Source organism: Limulus polyphemus, unplaced genomic scaffold (genome assembly GCF_000517525.1).
Source record: "Limulus polyphemus unplaced genomic scaffold, Limulus_polyphemus-2.1.2 Scaffold666, whole genome shotgun sequence".
NCBI classification, from domain to species: domain Eukaryota; kingdom Metazoa; phylum Arthropoda; class Merostomata; order Xiphosura; family Limulidae; genus Limulus; species Limulus polyphemus.
This window is the reverse complement of record NW_013666276.1, coordinates 9,224-31,061: the sequence shown is the minus strand read 5'-3', so window position 1 is coordinate 31,061 and position 21,838 is coordinate 9,224. Positions and strand designations below refer to the sequence as shown.

Sequence of the window (21,838 nt, the reverse complement as noted above, 5' to 3'; positions counted from 1 at the left end):
AATTAGGGACGGCTAGTGCAGATAGCCCTCGTGTAGCTTTGCGGGAAATTCAAAACAAACAAACTTTTCTTTTTAATTAACTTTATTCATCATTCAGAAGAAATGGTTAACCAGCAAGCTAGTCTTAAGATTAAGCTCTTTTTAAGAAATTGTCAAGCTCTTCTGTGCAAAAATATAAAAATTTCATACTGTCTTTTGCTTACGTCATTTGCCAAAATTCTTCCTTCATGTATTCACATTTACTGTTGCTTTTTTTCCTAAATATTTCAATAGATTCTTGTGGGGCCAAACATGACCCAATGGTTAGTGTGCCAAACTGTGTACCCAAGGTTTCGTAGTTCACGTTCCCTCCTTGGGGTCGATAGTGCATTAACAGGGTGACTGTCAAATCCCATTATTCAATAAGCATAGACTACGAGTTGGTGGCGGATGGTGTTAACTAGCTACCTTCTTTCTAGTCTATCAAATCTATCACTTCAAAATTAGGTACGGCTAACGCACAAGCTCTCGAGTAGCTTTGTTCAGCAAAGAACAACAGGTTCTTTCGTGCGAATGATAGTGAACAAAGATTTGAATCAAGTCAAATAATCATTGGTTGTCCATTTTAGCGTCTAAGTAATAAAAATACAAATTATCTACAGTCTAAAACAAACCCTAACTATCATTTGACTGTAATCTAATTTAAAAATTCAACTGAAACACTATATATTAAATAATATGTCTTGTTGGCACTGTACAAATATATGCTAAATATTATCTGGAATCACACCTACAACGCTCAACTTAATAGACATTTCATCCTTCAGGTTAATATTCTAACCTTCAAGAATTTTATTCTTAGCCGATACCATTATCCAACAGTTTTTCTTCCATAAAGGCTCATGCACACCATAGACTCTGGACCAGTTTTTTCATTTATCCACCTTTAAGTATCAATAGGTTAAACAAAATTCCATTGAAATTTTAAGTACCATTTCCAAGACTGCATAAATACGACACCGCCCTAGTAAATAGGTCTCGTATCAAGACTCGTATCTCGCTCATCAAGGCCTTCAGTGGCAGAAGATTTCTTTCTAAATCAAAGGGTGCACTAAACAACCTTCTCACGATCGCCTGAATGCATTCCAATAGTCACGATCTTGCTTGAAGCTGATTGTTCCATTCTACTCGAGTTGTCACCTCTGATGCCATAATAAATTGACACAGATCCTTTATTTTTTTCATCATTGGATATACACATTATCACTAACTTATCGACCTTTGGAGTTACAAGATAAATTTATCGATCGCTAACACCTACTCAGTTTGTACGGCTTGTTATATCCATTGTTTCAATCCCAGTCCATCTATTGACAACCAAGCAATCCTAACCACTATATCTAAGTATATTCAATAAAATATAGAGCTTACTGGCACACAACACTTTGCAGTAAAAATCACACAACACAAGCACGTAACAGTTTGAGATTGCATGACTTCAGATTCGAGCTAATTTTCAAACGCCGTTACTTCAAATTAAGAATGATTCATTCTGTATAGTGCAACAAGCTTGGAGACGATGCTTTTCAACTGCTAACGCAGATATTCATCGACTTGATGAAGGCCTCTGCTAGAAAACACTGTCTCCTGCAGCTTATAAACTCTACCCAATCATTACTTACGAAACAGAATATTTTCTAAACAACAATTAAATAGATGTTCTTTATATTACATTTTGTTGTGGCTTTTTACCTACCTTTGTGATTTTTTATTTAAATACAATACATTAAAGTTATGTATGATTAATATTTTAAGATTCTTCCTGCTTTATTAGATCTTACAAAGTTGTGAAATCTGTGATTATACACAGGTGAGCTTGGTAATAACAATATTGCGACACTACCCAAGCAGATAGTATATTTAAGGCAAGACAATTTTCGGATGCTCTGTTATATATTACAATTTGTGTAATGGGTATTCATGTGAAAATATTTATTCATAATTGAATTATGTTATATTTTTGTTCACTCTTTATGTGACTAAATGTTCAAATGAATGAAATTTGATTTACTGGACAAGTAGTGGTGTATTACTAGTTAAAATAAAACTTGTTTTGTATCTCCATCAACAATATGGTATTAGATGGATAAAACTGTTTTAGTGGGCCAGTAATGGTGTATTACTAGTTAAAATGAAACTTGTTTTGTATCTCAACCAACAATATGATATTAGATGGATAAAACTGTTTTAGTGGGCCAGTAATGGTGTATTACTAGTTAAAATGAAACTTGTTTTTTATCTCCATCAACAATATGGTATTAGATGGATAAAACTGTTTTAGTGGGCTAGTAGTGGTGTATTACTAGTTAAAATGAAACATTGTTTTGTATCTCAACGAACAATATGATATTAGATGGATAAAACTGTTTTAGTGGGCTAGTAGTGGTGTATTACTAGTTAAAATGAAACTTGTTTTGTATCTCAACCAACAATATGATATTAGATGGATAAAACTGTTTTAGTGGGCCAGTAGTGGTGTATTACTAGTTAAAATGAAACTTGTTTTGTATCTCAACCAACAATATGATATTAGATGGATAAAACTGTTTTAGTGGGCCAGTAGTGGTGTATTACTAGGTAAAATGAAACTTGTTTTGTATCTCAACCAACAACATGGTACTAGATGGATAAAACTGTTTTAGTGGGCCAGTAATGGTGTATTACTAGTTAAAATGATACTTGTCTTGTATCTCCATCAACAACATGGTGCTAGATGGATAAAACTGTTTTAGTGGGCCAGTAATAGTGTATTACTAGTTAAAATGAAACTTGTCTTGTATCTCAACCAACAACATGATACCAAACAGATAAAACTGTTTCAGTGGACCAGTAATGACTTAATTATTTAATGTTATCAACAAATGTAGCATATACTTCAAATGTCTGGAGTGACTACACACGCATAACGTAAATGTACTTTAAGTTTGTATAAACAATGTTTATTTTAACGTCTCACTTTCTATTTCCGTTTTTTCACAATTTTATATCATTCGCATTCTGGCTTCTTGTGGTCGCTTCTTTCTTCAATCAACTTTTATCTTTTTTTCTCTTCATACTTCTTTCTCACCATTTTATTTGCTGATATTATTATATATATTTAAATATAAGTGAAATATCAAAACTGAAATATTTATCCTTTTGACAAATATGTACATTTCGCAATAGGAAACAAAACAGAATATATTTTTTGTTTGTTGTTTATAAATTTAGACATAATTATAGTATAATTATAAATATTTTTTTAATCTTATTAAAAGTTAGATTATTGTGTTGTTGGGGTAGATTTTTATTTTCGCGAATTTTTATAAACAGCTAATATGATAATTTCATGAATGTCACAGAGACGCAATTTTAAAACAATACTATTTTGTAGCCTTAGACAAGCTTGGTTTTCGACATCTTTACAACTGCCACCAGATGGAGCTTGTCCAGTCTTGTATTGTGTTCGACGTAGCGTCTTTGATACTGTATGGAACACAAGCAATTCCAATTCGACTCAAAATCCTGCTAGACCGGTTATTCAGTGTTTTACAGCATGATGAAGTACTAAACGTGCTTCAAGGCTTTGGTTGGACTTACGAAGACTACGTTCGAGGCTACATACTTCAGGTAAACTTCTTTTGAATTATCTCTTTTCATGACATCTTGTCTCTTGTAACTCCTCTGTTAGAGCACAGAAGTTTTGCTTGACTCAGCCGGATAAAAAAGTAGCATGTTTGTTATATCTCATAAGCGTCTATGTTGTTATTTATTGTTATTGCTCTTGTTTTCAAATAAAAATGAGCCACATAATTATTTCCTGGCAAGCATCCAATAAAACAAATATCCGAAATCCTAAGCTGTTTCAGCTAAATGTATAACTCTAAGAACTAATTTGAAGAGCGGTTTTAAATAATTATAGAACTCTCTCTATATACGAAGCCAGTAACAAGTTCTTAGAACACCATTTTGTATTTTAAATGTGACTTATATTCATGAATATTTGTTCAAAGCAAACTACATATACTTTAACTTACTATATAAGAACTATACCCTAAATTATTTTAAAAAGTATATAAATATTTTGTTTTATTTTTCCCCGGAACAATTATCAATCTCCAGATGACACCACTAACGGATAAATTGTGTCATACTTTCATTTCTTTGTAAGGCATGTGAACGTGCTAAAACAGATATATCCATCAACCATTTCAGATTAATTTGTTATTATAAGACGTAATCAAGTTCTGTAATTTACAAAAATCAGCAACCTTTAAAAACATGCTGATTTTTTATGCTTTACTTACCCTGAAAACGGTCACGAAAAGGTAAATTCGATTAACTTTTCTGATCCACGATTTTTTCAACAAAGAATGAAGAAAGATTACTTGGAAGGGTCTTTTTCAATGTTCCACATGATCACACGGTAGCTTGCCATCCTAGACTGTTTTATATCAGTAATGAGATTTTATGCCCATTTCACAGGTGGGTGCTCCTCCTTCTGCCCCTCCCAATCTCTCCATCCTAGCCTTCTCTCTCCATTCTAGTGGGCATGCAAGTTTTAGCACAACAACCGCTCATGCGCTTGCCACGGACAAGCAAAAGTGGTAACAGAGTTAAAAAAATAAAAGACCAAACTATTAGGAAGTAAATTTTCTTGTCAGACAAGGTACAAAGAGTGTGATTAATGACGAATGTAGAGGCTGAAAGTGAAAAGCGACAGAGCTGAGCCCTGTTCTATTCCCACTAATTCCTCCGTCTTTGATGGTCATGCTGTAAGCCAAGTCAGAGTTCTAAATTATTCTGTTTAATATCAGCTTTTTTTGTAGAAACAAGTGTTGTATAGTACATGCTCAATTATGTGTGTATTATGTTTACGTTTCTTTTTCAGCTTATTTATATGTACTAATCAGTTCGTCTGCTGTATAATTGACGAGTTCAAGAAATAGATGTTAGCATATTTATTTTAACTGCATTTGCTTAAGAAGAAAGTGAAATTTCTGTAAAAATTACTAGTATATAAATCGTAGAATCCTATCTACCAACCACTAAAATTATACGTGCTCAAACTTGACATAGCTTGATCTTAATTTTATAAACAGACAAAAGGACAGCCAATCGTATAAGCAGACAGTTCAGATATATGTATATACAGAGAGAGATTACTAGATGCGTGTGAAAAAACATGATGAGGAAGATATCTTCCGCTGATAGGCCTATTTGGCGATTTGAGTTTCTTTAACCGCACGTGAAAACAAAAAAGGCCGACGAATCTCGTCTTCATACAAACTTCTGATTGAGTTGATAAAAGGTATGAATTTGTTCTCAAAACTCTTACTACAATCAAATTGTAGTTGATTTCAACATTCTAAACTTAATTGGACATATTGAGAACACACGCTTTCAGTAGGTAGTAAGAGCCTGAAGTATGTAATTATAGTCCTGTATAAACTGAAATCATTAGAAAAGTACATATACATCGTGTTGGTTAGCGACAGTCGAGATATTTGACATGTGATTAGAAGATGTAAAGATGACCTTCTACTTCTGGTTAAGCTATTAAGAAAAACTTTTCTTACATAGAGCGCAGTTGGCAGCCTTATCTGTGTTTATATACTTTTCACTAGCTCGGTGTAAACATTTCTGTTCGATTTAACCCGACTTTTCTAGGACAGACACTCTTGGTAAGTAAAGATAACCTTTTTTTATGCTATGGTAAATTCCAGTGTCTTACACATGATTAGAAACACGAATATCCAGAAAAATCTAGTATTTTGATAATAATGCTTATTCATAAAAATTGCATGTTCTGAACTTGAAGTAAAAATATCACGATTGTATTTTTTATTCATATCTACAGACTAAGAGCGATATTAAAAAATGTCTGGAGTCTGTTCATCACGTTTACTGACCTCCAAGGATCAAAGTAATGGGAGGCGAGCTTCTGTGCTTTATTGGATGTTCTCTCTTATTTTTGTGGTTTTTCAAGTCATTATTAAATTTATAATTATTGATTTATATGTTTAATCCAAACAAATTTCTCTCCACGAAAACAAGTGAACTCACGTGTCCTTAAATAACAGGCTTTTCACGTTTTTCGAAACTTCTAAATATGATACAGTAAATTGTAAATAGTTAGAAATAAAGCGTCGCCTATAAAAACCTTATTCCTGAACATTATTTGTGAAGTAAAGTTCACACCTAATGAAGATGTCAATAATGAAAATAAATAATCTACAAAACATGCGTGATTTCTTGAAATTTGTTTGTTTGTTTGTTTGAATTTATGCACAAAGCTACACAATGGGCTATCTGTGGTTTCTAGCGTTGTAAGTCCGCAGACATACCGCTGTGCCACTGGGTGGCTTTTCTTGAAATTTATATAAATATATGGAAATGGCTTGATGACCTTTGGTTATTTGTTGTTGTTTTTTCATATGACGTTTTTATATTGTTTATATTATTTATATAAATAAAGAAGAGCTCATGTGTACTTCTTAATTTCCTTCTAACCTCATTTGAAACAATTTTACTCTAAATAAAATATATAAACAGTTTGGTTCTAATATATACTCTAGCTGAATAAATAAGACTTATTTTCCAACCTTTTCATATATACTTGTGGGCCATTTTTGAGTACATGATATGTTTATCTAAGAATATGTAGCCACATTGTTCTATGATGTGGCATGTGATTGATCTATATATCAAAAGGATTTTTGTGTAACTTACATCTTAAAGCAAACTTCTACAATCAGAAATCATTAGAATATTATCACAGTATATACACACATTATCAATACCTTGGGCTCATAAACCCAGATGTGGCCTTTTCAGTGCGATGTCCGTCTTTGCATGTTCGCACCAGTAAAAACCCGGTTATATTAACTGTACAATACTTTTGTCATCACTAATAACACAAAGTTTTACTCTAAGTAATTCACAAGTGTAAATATCTTTCTGTTCACACGTACATTGATAATACACTCTTACCGACCTGATTTGTGAATTACGTCATAGTTAAAAATAATTAAACTATTTTATAATTCACGTTTGATTAAAAAAGTGTATCATTGTATTAAAACAATGGCTGTGTCATTGTATTCTTTTTATCAGACTTTCTCTGGTAGAGCATGGATTAACTACACTCACTGGACAATATGTTTTATTGATTTGTCTTCTTTGCTCTTGCAGTGTTCGAGTGCACTTATGATATAATCTCCGTTATTTTGTGGTTTAAGAACATCATTTCAAGCTTTCAAACTAAAGCTAAAATTTTCGTATTTAACTCATACATACATAATTTTAGACACAAACCAATATTCGTTACATACAATACGTCTTTCCTAATACATAGTTTTGGAACTTATCGTTTTTGTTCAACCCTTTGGTTCAATGGTAAGCTTACGAACTTACAACGCTAAAATCGGGGCTTCGATTCCCGGTGATGCACAAAGTACAGGATAATCCATTGTTTAACTTGGCGCTGAAAAACAACAACAGCGTTTACAGCAACATTATTACCGCGTCCTTAAAATTTAGTTTAAACAATTGATTGCTACATTCTGGTTCTTTCTAAGTGTGTAAGACTTGCTGTTTACGAACCAGTAGCAACACAACACTAGGTAGATGAAACTTGTTTTTGTGGAACAAAATTTGCTTAATACTAGACGGATGAAACTTTTGTTTTAATGGACAAGTAGTGACTTAATACTATATGGATGAAACTTGTTGTTTGGGTGTACTGGTAGTGGATTAATATTATATGGATGAGACTTGTTTATTTTTATTGGAAATGGTTTAACACTAAATTATTGAAACTATTGTTTTAGTGGACAAGTAGTGACTTAACACTAGATGGATGAAACTTGTCGTTTGGGTGTACTGGTAGTGGATTAATATTAGATGGATGAGACTTGTTTATTTTTATTGGAAGTGGTTTAACACTAGATGAATGAAATTATTCTACACTTCGCTTGTCTTGGGTATTCGTGTAAAGCTACGCAATGGCTATATGCTAGTCATCCCAAATTTAGAACTGATAGACTAAAGGGTAGGCGAATAGTCAGAAGCACCCACCGCCAACTCTTGGGCTATTCTAATAGAATAGTGAGGTTTGATTGTCATTCCACATCTACAACTTCAAAGTTCGGAGCGCGATTATGTGGCAACGAGCTGCGAACCATGACTACACTCGGCTCACTTGTAGAACAATAGCGGAACTTATTTTAACATGCAGCCTATTTAATAAAATTGTGTTTTACAGACAAGTCTCCCACAATTTGAATGAAATGTTAAAAGTATTCAGTTGGGCCAGGAGTGGCTTATTGGTAACGTGTAGGGCTGAGTATCGAAGTGTACGACATTCGAGTTGCGATCTCCCGGAACACGCTCCACATTTTCAGTTATTGGGTTCAAAGAGCCAGACGAAGTCCTTGTGGTAGCGAGTGTTATTGGCTAGCTGCCTTCCCTCCTTCTGGTCAATATCTCATAATTAGGGACGGCTATTACTGAATCCTAGGGATCTGTGACCTAAACGTTTTGTCCACGTCTGCATAAGGGTTCAGGTTTAAAATTCTACTTTCCAGTATTACTTTTTTCCCTTAACAATAATACCATGAAGTAGTGCAACCGTTTAAAAACATCGGCAAAAGAGCAATTGTAGAAAAACCTAGTAAGAAAACTATAAAATATACTTATTTTAGTGAATGAATAAATGTGTAAAAACTTAAGAAAGTCAAGTGATAGCAGTCTATTAGGAGCCAAGACAGTCGTTTGAAATTTAAAAATGTATAAAAGTTCTAATTATTTTAGTTTACTGCAAATCTTGCAGCTTTATACTAAAGTAAATTCTGAAGTGGATATTATTTATAATGTCTTATAGCAAATATTTGTCAAATGTAAAATACTTTAAAAAATTAGTAAGATTTAATAAAGTATAATGTACGGAGTACAGTAGTAAGTTTGTTTGTTTTTGGAATTTCGCGCAAAGCTACACGAGGGCTATCTGCGCTAGCCGTCCCTAATTTAGCAGTGTAAGACTAGAGAGAAGGCAGCTAGTCATCACCACCCACCGCCAACTCTTGGGCTACTCTTTTACCAACGAATAGTGGGATTGACCGTCACATTATAACGCCCCCACGGCTGAAAGGGCGAGCATGTTTGGTGGGATGCAGATTCAAACCCGCGACCCTCAGATTGTGAGTCGAGCGCCTTATCCACCTGGCCATGCCGGGCACAGTAGTAAGTTCAAAGAATTGTATTAAAAAATTCGAGGTCTTTTAGCTCATTTTGACCTCTTCCTTTCTTTTTTTTTTGCAATAAGCAATCAGTTGCTCCAGATTTGGTAATTGACGTAACTGCGTTTATATTCACTCTAATTCTTTTAAACTTCTTTCAACTTTAAAGATAATAAAAACTATTCTGATCCCTCTTATTAGGACTGGCGTTCATACAAAAGTATACCTGTTTGCTTGGACATATGACTTCATAAGATTAAAGTTCTAAGTACATAAAAAGTTCAATTTGAACCAGTTGTTTAAAGTTTAGAATGTGTTTGAAGTTTTTATTTCCTTTTCGTTTCTTTTTTTTTATTTAAATAAGCATGTAGTTTTATGCCAGAAAGTATTTTTATTGTAACTGATGTAATTTCAGAACAAACAGAATCTTAAGATGTATTCACATACGTTTTGTCTTTGTTTTTTATCTGCAAATGTACACTTTGGTACTAAACGCTATTTCTGTGTTTGACAGATCTGTTTTTTAAGAAGCATTGCTGTCTTTTCTGAAATTGTTATTTTTTTAAATTTTCAACAAACTTAAAAATACAGCAGGGTACTTTTATTTATCACTTGTAACAAATTACAGAAATTTAAACGCACCCTCTACCGTATTTGCATGTGTGTGATCGAAAAGGTTTGTATGTCGAATGCTTAGTAAAACATATAATAAGATTCAATATTAGTTACTTTGCAACTGAGATTCTCTTTAAGAGAAGCAAGGATTTCAATATTTTTTTTTACTGTGAAGAGAAATAGAACGGTATTTAAATTGTCTGAAATGTTGAAACATTTTTGTGAAAAAACCTAGAACGTCAAAGTTTGCCTAATAGTGAAAATGAATTAATAGGTGAAAAACTAGTTTCTTTCAGTAGATACTACAACAAACATTATTCTCCAATTTTTTTTATTATCTGTGCACAAAACTGACTATGAAACAAAATATGTTAAGTGTTACAGAATTTTCAGTTTGTATAATTACAGTACATGGAAAAGCTGGAAAGTAGAGGTATCATACACAAAGCATTAAGAATTTAAAAATGTATTTATAACAAGGCAGTTAAACTATTGGAGGAGATAAGTGAGGGCTTCTTTTATTTGAATTCTGGATTAGCTCCATTTGGCGTTTGTTTTCTTTGAAGCTTAATACAAGTAGCTACAAAATGTTTAAGGCTTGCATGAACAAATTGACATTCCTCAAAAGGACTGGCGTTGGCGAGTGAATAGTCTCACGAGGGTAGAGAGATAGGCAAACAGTCTAAACATCCGGGGCTTTAGTTTAGTGTCCGTGCGAAACTAAACAGCACACGAAGGGTTTCTAAAAGTGTAGCAATCGCTACATTTAGTAGTTGAAGGGTTAGAGCTATGGGCGGCTGGCTACGGACGTCACACAGTACATGCGGTTGACGACAGATACCCAAAATTTCAGTAGCTGGAATGAATATTGTGTTTAGGAAAGAAAGGCACAAAAACTGCTCGCTCCAAGGAGAACGAGACAGGATGTTTAACCAATTTAAATACTTGGCAGCCAGCAACCAGGTTTCAGGCGGGGGTACTTCAGGTGAAGTGACAAAGGGTTTGTTTGTATTAGAGATGGTTCTGTTTATGTCAGCGTGGTGACATGTCATCGCCTGTAGAAGGACAAAAACAGAGTTTATTTATGTAAGAGTTGTGTAGATATTTGCCAGGCCCGAATCAGGCAGAGAGCGCTGCTGAACTTTTCTGTCTTAATTCCTTCTCACGTTTCGTCCCCTTCATCCCTTCTACTGTGACGTCACGGATAGTCAAGTGCCAGTCGACTCAGAAAGGGTTAAGTGTCTTCCAAGGAGGTCTCCTCTTATGCTAGCAAACGACACACTCTCGACCCCTATCACAAAATCCTCCACTGAAAAACTGTCAGCACATAACAGTATAGCTCCTAAAATCTGTATGCTTTAATACTGAAGATAAATCCTTCACATATTTATGACATCTTGAGGGTTCACCCGTGGCAGCAAAAGTGTTTGGCTGATTTGTATAATGTCTTCTTATGCACATTAATTACCAATTACAAAAAAACTCTTCAGTTTTCACTACTTAACAGTATGTAAAGATGATTCTGTATATGTCATGTTAATAATGGATTAAATGGCTTGATTTTATACAGAAGAAATAAAATCATATCGTCCAACACACTAGTAAAATTGACTGAGACAAATCACCACTGCTACTCCTTAAAACAAAAAAGCAAGCTGAGAGCTTTGTTTTATGTTCTCATACTATATATAATGTCGTGGCCTTGGCCTTTCTTTATGAAAACATAAACATGCCATTCAGTTGAAACTGTTGCCAATTAAAGTATCATAAGAGAAGTTGAAAATAGCCATCATTCGGTATGTGTGCGAATGTTTTTTAAAATGCCTACAGCTTTGTCAATACAGACACAGTATTATGTTCTTTTTTGTAGCACAAATGAAATGATGTACTACAATTAACAGTAACTAAACTTCTGATAGTATGTTTCTGGATATGTTGAACTACCCTAGCTAGATAGATAAATAAGGTTACCTCCAAAAATCACTAACTCAACACCAGTTTTCTTACCTGAATCTTACAATCTATACGGTATGATGTTGGAAATCGAGTTTCCTTATCTTCCTTTAACTTTTAATATAAATTCAAACCAAAACATTAGAAAACTACAAAGAGGAAGAACTGAACTGAGGCACAGTCTATCTTGACTAAAGTAAATGGACGCTTTATACTCTACAAAATCAGTATTTATCATTCCAAGGTATTCTACTTATCAGCCACATTAGCATTCAAACGGTTTTATCTGTAAAATAAAATGCACAAACATTTTCATAAGATGATGTTTAAATTATAGTCTAAGGAAATGTTTCTTGTATTATTCACTTACGTTTCTAATATAAGTTTAGCTTTACTAATATTTCAGGATCGCATATTTCTATAAAGCATGCTAATCATCACAACATTATTGTTGTATGATTCCGAGGTATAACAAACCTTTCATACTGTTAACCTGTAGGTTCAACTTGTTAACCATGGTATTATCACTGCATAATTTTAAGGTACAATAAGCCTTCCACATTTAAAAACATATATTTAAAACATATTAATGTTTACAAGCCTCTCATAATAACCTTCACCTGTAGTTTAAAACACGTTAATGGTTACAGGCATTCCATAATGCTTTACCTGTAGTTTAAAACACCTTAATATTTACATGTCTTCTATAATGTTTAACTTGTAGTTTCAAACACATTAATGTTTAATAGCTCTTATCAAGTAATAAAATGTTAGAATAATTTTTTATTTGTACTCTGTAGTATAGTTACAGTCATGTTTCTATTATACTTAACGGTTTCTATCATCCTTAAACATGGCATAACGAAAGATACACTAAGGTTTTTTATCATTTTTAACCATGGCGTAACGAAAGGTTACAGTAATATTTCTATCATCATTAGTGGTGCAACGAAAAATTTCAGTAATGTTTCTATCATCTTTAACCATGACATAACCAAAGGTTACAGTAATAATATTCCTATCATCTTTAACCATGACATAACAAAAGGTTACAGTAATAATGTTTCTATTACCCTTAACCATGATATAGGGAAATGTTACAGTAATGTTTCTAACATATTTAACCATAAGGGTAACGAAAGGTCACGGTAATGTTTCTATCATCCTTAACCATGACATATCGAAAAGTTACAGTAATAATGTTTCTATTACCCGTAACCATGACATAACAAAGGGTTACAGTAAGGTTTCGAACATATTTAGCTATGGCGTAGTGAAAGTTTACAATAATGTTTCTATTATCCTTAACCACGACATGACGAAAGGTTACATGATGTTTCTATCATTTTAAACCATAACAAAAGGATACATTCAAGTATCTATTATCCTTAGCCATGATATAACGAAAGTTGCAGTATTGTTTCTATCATCTTTAACCACGGCGTAATGAAATGTTGCACTAATGTTTCTTTCATCATTAACCAAGGCGTAACGGAAGGTTACAATAATGTTTCCATAATTCTTATCATGTAGGATAATATTACAGTATTATTTACGTAATCATTAATCTGTTGAATCAAGTTACAAAATTATTTCTATAAAAGCAAAAAAAAAAAAACAGACCCAAACATAAGGGTAATTTCATCTTCATCTGTAGCAAAAAAAGATGAAAGCGAAGTACGTGAAAGAATTCATTCATAGTATTTTAATAACACTTAAAGTATAACGCTCCAGTACTTCTTCTATACTGCTTAACTTGTAGTACAAAGTTTCAGTAATATTGCTGTAAACATTAGCCTGTTATAAAATTTAGAAAAACTTTTTATAACTCTTTTTTATGTTAAGTAAAGTTATAGCAAAAATTCTATAATCCATAACCTGAAGTATAAAATTATAACAATCTCTCCATATTAAAAACTCACACTTATTTATACAATTACCAGATCACCAATTTACATATGTTTGAAAAAACATTATGCTCCTGAAGATGACGCAGTGATATACGTCGAAATTCTATAATCCATAACCTGAAATATAAAATTATAACAATATTTCCATATTAAAAGCTCACACTTATTTATACAATTACAAGATCACCAGTTTACATATGTTTTGAAAAACATTATGCTCCTGAAGATGACGCAGTGATATACGTCGAAACATGTAGAGTGTATGAGATTGTTTTCCAGTCTCATCGGGTTTTTACTACTTTTTATCCTGTACAGTAAGTTATTTGTATTCTATTTTAATTTTGAGACTGGAAACAATATCATTTTTGGAATTGTGTGTACAAAATAATTGCTGTTTTTAAAAAATTGTGAGTTTTTTTAACATTGAACATTACACAAGTGCCAAGGAATTAAAAAAAAATCCGTAATCAATATCCTGAGGAATAAAGTTACCACAATTTTCCATAAATTCTTAGCCTTCTTTATGAAGTTACAGTAGCATTTCTGTAATCCTCAGCCTGTTGTATAAAGTTACAACACATTTCTGTAATCCTTAGCCTGTTGTATAAAGATACAACACCATTTCTGTAATCATTAGTCTGTTGTATAAAGTTACAACACCATTTCTGTAACCCTTAGCCTGTTGTATAAAGTTACAACACCATTTCTGTAACCCTTAGCCTGTTGTATAAAGTTACAACACCATTTCTGTAACCCTTAGCCTGTTGTAGAAAGTTACAACACCATTTCTGTAATCCTTAGCCTGTTGTATAAAGTTACAGCAGCACTTCTGCAATTCTTAGCTTGTTGTATAAAGTTACCACACCATTTCTGTAATCCTTAGCTTGTTGTATAAAGTTACAACACCATTTCTGTAATCCTTAGCTTGTTGTAGAAAGTTACGGTAATATTACTGTGATCTTTAGCATGTTATGAAACCTTATAGTAACTTTCATGTAGTCTGAAATTTACAAAGAGAGAAAGAATAATCTTAAAGTAAAAATTCGTCGGGACATTAGAAACAGTATTATTATAATAATACGTCTGGAGAGATATGATGCATTTTGTTAAACTCGCAGTACGGTGGATACTGCGAGCTTATCAATACTAAACCTACAGTTAAAACGAGATTATTTTCTCTTGCATCAAGACGATGAAATCAAATACAATTACATTTTGCAGTTGTATGATAAGAAAAGAAAACCTAAACATGAACATTCTGTAGTCAGACTTAGGCCTACGAAAGCCTAACTATAGCAAATATTACTTATATGCTTTTATATACTTAATGGGGCATGAATAATATTTTCCTCATATTGTTTGTTAATATTACTAGAATAGTAGACTAAAGCACAAATATGGGTAACTGGTTTCATTATATTTGTTCAAGATGGTCGTAAACCGACTTTTTTTCCTATTTTTTCTTTATTTTCAGACAACATTTAATTACTGTAACAACAATTAAATCCCTCTCTGATGATCTTGCTATTTTTGTTCTCAAAAGTATATTTTTCGCCCACAAAGAATATTCTAGCTAAAACAAAATACCTGTGATTATACACCACACTATCTATACCATCAGGCTAAACTATTTCATTATTTAGTTTTTCACAGGTTAAGTATGCTACACAATGTTACAAGATCTTTTTAAGATAAAACTGTAAATTAAACTTGTGGTTATAATAAAATAAATATATATTCGGTTTAATTTAATTTTATTATACTATCAGTTTATCTTTTATAACATATTATTTACATTTATAAACAAATTCAGAATTTTTGAAGAATCATCATTTCAATTTCTTCAATTTATTTAACATCCTACACAACTTATGATACGCTGTATGTTCTAATCACTTATGCGATTTTAACTAAAATATGGTTAAAAAATCTGATTTGCTCAATAACATATCATTATTGTTCGTCTGTAATAAAGAGCTTTATAGGCTATCAAAATGATGACTTTACTTGAATTACAGGCAATGAAAATATTAATCTGTGGCTAACAATAAATTATTGTCAAGGCGTTAAATATATAAACCCAAAAAGCCGTATCAGTTGCCTCAGGATGTTTTAGAATGGCTCGGTGGTAAGTCTGAGGGCTTATACCTATAAAAATCAGGTTTCGATACCCACGGTGAGCAGAGCACAGATGGCCTATTGTATAGCTTTGTGCTCAACAAAAACATGGCAAACAAATATCCCTTCCCCTGTTAGAATATACTTTACAGAAAGAAACGGATCGGTAATGATAACTACACGCAGGATTCACTTCGAAAATTTAGATTTTAGTGATGACTTATTTCTAATAACTGAGATCTCTTTTGTAAAGTTTTGTTTCTCAGTAGCTTGACTGTAGCTTGTTTATTTTTTATTTTTTGTAATGAAGCACAAAGCTACACAATGGGCTATCTGTGCTCTGCCCACCACAGGTATCGAAACCCGGATTCTAGCGTTGTAAGCTAGCAGACATACCGCTGTGCTACTGGGGGGCTGGCTATAGCTGAATTCGATTGCATATATTTAGGGTATACACTAAATGTCGAGCTCCTTAGTGATATGTATGGATCTGTAAGACATTATGAGTTTATGAATTAATCATTGTAAATTTTTTAGGTTAATGCGTCACAGTTTGTTTCATTTTTTATAGATTTTAATGGTATTTCAACAGTTTTATTCATGTATGAAATATATTATGTGTTACACTAATACGTATTTCTTTCTTCAGGATGCTTCTGGTAATGTCCTGGAAAAGTGGACACTTTCCACTCGAGAGGAGGAGCCTCTAATTCTACAGCAATTCCTTCGGTTTGGAGAAACTAAGGCCATTGCCCACCGCCTTCTTCTGCAAGTGGATAATGATAAGCCTGACCAAGTAGTAAATCTTCCTAAAACGGATTCAGACATTCGTAAATTCATTGAGCGGACCAATATGGTGGCTGGAGCAGCTGTCTTGAAACAAGAGAGCTCGTTCACGAGCTCTTCTGCTGTGTCCACCTCGTTTCCCGTCGTTCGAACATCTCGTGGTCGGCAGCTATCGAGCGTGAGTTCCACTCATTCTCTGTCTCCATCTACAGGGTCTCCTATCAACTGCACAAGTCCTTTATCAATCTCCCCTTTGAACAAACTCCAAAGTATGCAGCCTTATGATTATCGGAGAGAAAAAATTAGTCCAGAACTTCGTGGTGGTAATGAGATTCCAGGTTTATCCCGTACAACTCCTCTATCTTCTCCAACTACTTCTGTTCCTTCTGCCAGTACGGCTCTTACTAATCACACTACCACTGCTACCATTAACTCTGATCTCAGTGCGACTGACGGTGGCTCTGAGGATGACAGCAAAACTGCAATCAACCTTAGTCAGAAAGGAACTTATCATTTTGATTCAATTTATATGGCTAAGAAATACAAACACTTACGAAAGTCTGCAAATCCTATGAAGAGGCGATGGAACCCATTAGTTTTAAGTAACCTGAACACTAATCCAGCCACGGGCAAGAAACGTGTCCAGTGTCATGTATGCTTGAAAACTTTCTGTGACAAAGGTGCTCTTAAAATACATTTTAGTGCTGTTCATCTGAGAGAAATGCATAAATGCACTGTAGAAGGGTGTAGTATGATGTTTAGTTCGAGGCGGAGCCGTAACCGACATAGTGCAAACCCTAACCCTAAGCTTCACACTCCGACTTTTAGAAGAAAGTTTAATCCCCATGATGGGCGATCGGCCAATCCTTACCCTAACTATTCTTCAAGTGCCTTCATTAGTTTGAATAACAGTGTGTTGTCTACCTCCAATACACAAGACACGGACGGTGATGCTACGAGATTACAGGATTCTTCACAAATACCGTCTTGTGCTACCATTTCAAACGAAATCTTGGTGTCATCACAGTCTCAGATCTCACTCTCTAAACCAGGCGAAGAGACAGGAGTTCTACCTCTTAATAAAAAACACCGCCCAGAAGAGAATGAAAAAAATTCAGGACACAACAACGAAGGTATAAATCTGTCCATGAAAGAAAATTCCCCATTTGTGAATACAGGTGTTCATAAAAGAAAAAGTCTCAAACCTACCAGGTGTGCTGTTACAAGTGATGACGAGATGCAGTACGTATCAACAGAAGAGACTTCTAGCGAAACTTTTATGGACCAAGGTGATGAGAACGAGGATAATGACCTTCTTGAGTCTAAATCAGAAGATGGTTATTCAGATACACATGATGACTTTAAAGATGAAGAGTTTTACAAAGATAAAATAATGAAAAAAGACACAACACAAGACAACTTTATGCAAGAATTAGCACCCTCCTTACCAATAAAAACTACACCAAAAGATAATATACAAGATATAGCTGTTACTACTGTGGAAGAACCAAAGCATTCTGAGTTAAACAGAATGTACAGTGAAATAAGTGAAAATCCCCTTCGCCACCTAGAAAGCTTGTCTATGAGTCCTTTTACCAATATAGTAACAACTTCAACACGTAGTCTGGCTAGCAAATCTTTATCAACGTCTGGAGGAATATCATTTCATGCACCTGGTTTGGGTCTAGCAGCACCTATGGTGCCAGAGAAAATTTTTAATCAAAACAACACAACCCTTCAGATTCCTTCAGCTTCCTCTATAAACACTACTCTAGGCTCTCAAGGACAAACTTTTATTGATCAAGATTCAAACCCTGACAGTGAACAACACTTTCCGCTTTTAACAGGATACCGAGATTCAGGGAGTTTGGACATCCCTGTTGATAAAGAAAACCCAAGGCGGTGCATTGCTTGTGGCAAGATATTCCAGAATCATTTTGGTGTGAAGACACATTATCAAAATGTCCATCTTAAACTTATGCATAAATGTACAGTGGAAGGCTGCAACGCTGCCTTCCCATCCAAACGAAGTCGAGATAGACATAGTGCTAACTTAAACCTTCATAGAAAGCTTCTCTCAACTAGCTCAGATAAAGTCTCTCCATTCTTGGAAAAAAATAGCATCTATCCTTACCATGCAAGTGTGCTGAGAGATGACTTCTTCTCTCGAATGTACGATCCCCAGGCTCTGCCTTTGAATTTTGCAGATCTCTATCCTGGTAGGATTCCAACATGTGGGCCAGAAAGTTTAATAACTAATCCGGCATTTGCGGTAGGTTCTCTGAGTCACGTATTACCTTTTCATCCAGCATTCATGCCTCCTACTAACTCCACTGCCCTCTCTGAAGGGATCACTGGGATATTAGGCATCAACGGTCGAAATACATCACCTAGTCCTCTAGTGACATCACCAGATCGTCAAACAAAACCTAAATCACCAAAATCAAACCATCAACGTAACTCTTCGTCTGTTACTCTAGATGAGGAACTTCTTCCTGATGCAGAAGGGCAATACATTTGTGAATTTTGTCAGAGAAAATTCCAAGACAGTATTTCAATAAAAGAACATTATGAGAATAATCATGTGGAGAAACTTCTTTTGTGTACAGTAGACAACTGTGGCAAAGCGTTCCTCACAAAGAAAGCACGAAATTGTCACACTCACGAAGACAGTGTTCTTAATGTAGTTCGGACGATCTCCACGATACCAGTTTCTTAATGTCGATGATATATTATACCTTGTGCCAATTTGATGTCAAAGTAAGTGAAGAAAAGGTTTAAAGTAAATGTGAAGAAAAAACAACGGCGTGATCTTTGTTTATAAAAAGCAATTGTGTATTTAAACGTAATTGATAAAAATTACCTGTATAGAAACTGCTGAAATATGAAATCTGTTCTTGTCAGGATTTTCTTGCTCATATATGCTGCCTGAAACGAATTTTTTCTCAATACCATTAGCCATGCAAGCAATTATACCATCGAAGATTTGAAATGTACTATTGATCATGTTTTGTATGTTAAGTCTTTTTAGCGCTTTAAGTGGTACTGTAAATAACAAAAACAAAGCTTATAGTCGTTCTGTAAATTGTATAGCTCACTTCTTTCATCGGAAACCATGGCTAAAAAATATTAAAATCTCAGCAAAAATTTAATATATCAACTTCATTGTGATCACGTTTTTCTTTTTGCTACTTTATATTGTGTATGTGATCAACACAATTTCAAGGTAATAAAGCAAAAGCAACACTGATAGTTAAATTCAAAAAGATCATTCTTCATTTTCTTTGTGCTATAGTTTTTCTTTATAAGTAAGCGAGGCTTATGTTAAAAAACAGAAGTTTTTATTTGTTCTCAAGTTTATTCATTGGCATCGAAGATTGCTCGCAATTTTCAGCTAATATTATTGAACACACTCTGTAGCTGTCACTATACGGGTATACTGAACATGTAATAATACTAGCCAGCTGATATGAGTTTACTAAACCTATATCTATATTTGATTCAGATAAAACCATGTGGCAATGCTTCTACAGAAAAGGTTGGTGCAAACTTTGTGTAATGTACGTGAAGTCAAATATGTAAATGTTTTCTTTTAAATAAAAAGTTCTAAGAAAATTAAAATCCCATTATAACCTGACTAGTTTGATGCTAAAACTTGGTATTTGCTTTCCTTAATACATTTAAAACGAATCGTAGAGTAATTCAGAATTTATTAAGTCTAATGCAAATCTTTTTTAATATATTTATATTTCAAATACTCTTCAGCAGTGAGTGCTAATTTTACATATTCCATATCTCCTCTTTACACATTTGACCAAACACACTTTCTCATTTAATGTTTGTCACAGGGTTTAAGAAGGCAGACTTATCTGCTACAGTAAACTGGATGTATTTACATACTTTTTTTTTCATTCATCGATTCTTTAATAAAACTAAGAAACTATCCTTTGCTCCAGTGGCTTTTCTTTCTAGGTTTCGGTTTAAATAAAGAAACACAAATAGCTATAAACAGCTACGAATGATCTGTGTTTGTATGCTTGTTTGTTTTGTGGGAATTCATTTCTAGTTATACACTGCAATTTATTCTACAAAAAGTTGTTATTTGGCAGTGATTTAATGTTTCTCAAACTGAAAACTTCCCAAATTATAGAATTATTTCCATGTGTTTGTTCTAGGTTCTAAAACACGATGAAACCACTTTCTTGATAAAGCAAAAGTAATAAAGGTAAATGAGTATATGTAATGTTTCTACAACTGCAAATTCTACTAAGAAGTTCAATTGGACACACACTGTACCATTCTATTTATGAGCTAATAGTGTTGTTTTAAAAATGTAACTAGTTACGTTAGCACAGGTTATAACTGAAATACCACAAGAGGCAGTGATCACTCATCTCAGTCATGTAGCTTATTAAAATCTCAGGTTTCAAAGATGTATGTTTTGTTTTTTGTATCCATCTTTAGCGGTACATCTCAATGTTAATACACATCACGTGGTTACCAGTTTTGTCCAAAAACTCGTTTATTACTGAATCAGATATTTTTTAACATTTAAAATATGTATACAGTATATTTATGCAAAAGCGCTTTATTGTAGTGAATACACTCAGTATGATGCAAGTTGAGATACATGGTATCAAAAACAATCAAAGATAATTTGTTGAATAATCAGCGATTTAGCGGTAAATCACGGATAACAGAATTTCACGTCCAATGAATGTAATATATACGGTATATTGAAAGAAATGGAAATTTTATATAAAGTTCAATTTCAACATGTCTAATTCAACAAACAATTAACGTAGGGAGTTTATGTAAAATTCGAATACATGAAAGACTGACAAACCTGTCTATTTCAGACTGCAAATATAGTTTTGAAGCTGCTCGAATACATGACACAAAAGCTCGGGCTAAAAAAAACTGTAATTGTATGTGATTATGTTTGTAGCTTCAAACTTAATAATAACATGAACAACAGTTGCTTATAAAGTATTTTGTTTTCAGCCTATAAATTATTAGCTTCCAAAAAATTACTTATAGAACTCAATATAAAAAAGTTTACGTACTTACAACGCTAAAATCGTGGGTTCGAATCCCAACAGTTAACGCAGCAGATAGCTCAATGTGGCTTTGCTCCAAAACTAACAAACAAAACAATTATAAAGTTATTTTATTAACAAAAGATACAAGTGATGTGAT

The 21,838-nt window shown here is 33.6% G+C and overlaps 1 protein-coding gene across 3 annotated transcripts in view; it reads left to right on the top strand.

Moving 5' to 3' along the window:
- LOC106459829 (zinc finger protein basonuclin-2-like) overlaps nt 1-20,275 on the top strand; it is a 125,409-nt gene extending 105,134 nt beyond the window's left edge. For 2 of the 3 annotated variants that reach the window (XM_022386376.1, XM_022386377.1), the window contains 2 exons: nt 3,413-3,648; nt 16,503-20,275. In XM_022386376.1, coding sequence (XP_022242084.1) covers nt 3,413-3,648; nt 16,503-19,358 — 3,092 coding nt within the window. In that variant the 3' untranslated portion in view covers nt 19,359-20,275. Of the gene's footprint in view, nt 1-3,412; nt 3,649-5,632; nt 5,703-16,502 lie in introns of those variants that run through there. The other variant, XM_022386378.1, reaches the window with a different exon arrangement.
- Nucleotides 20,276-21,838: the final 1,563 nt, after the last annotated feature.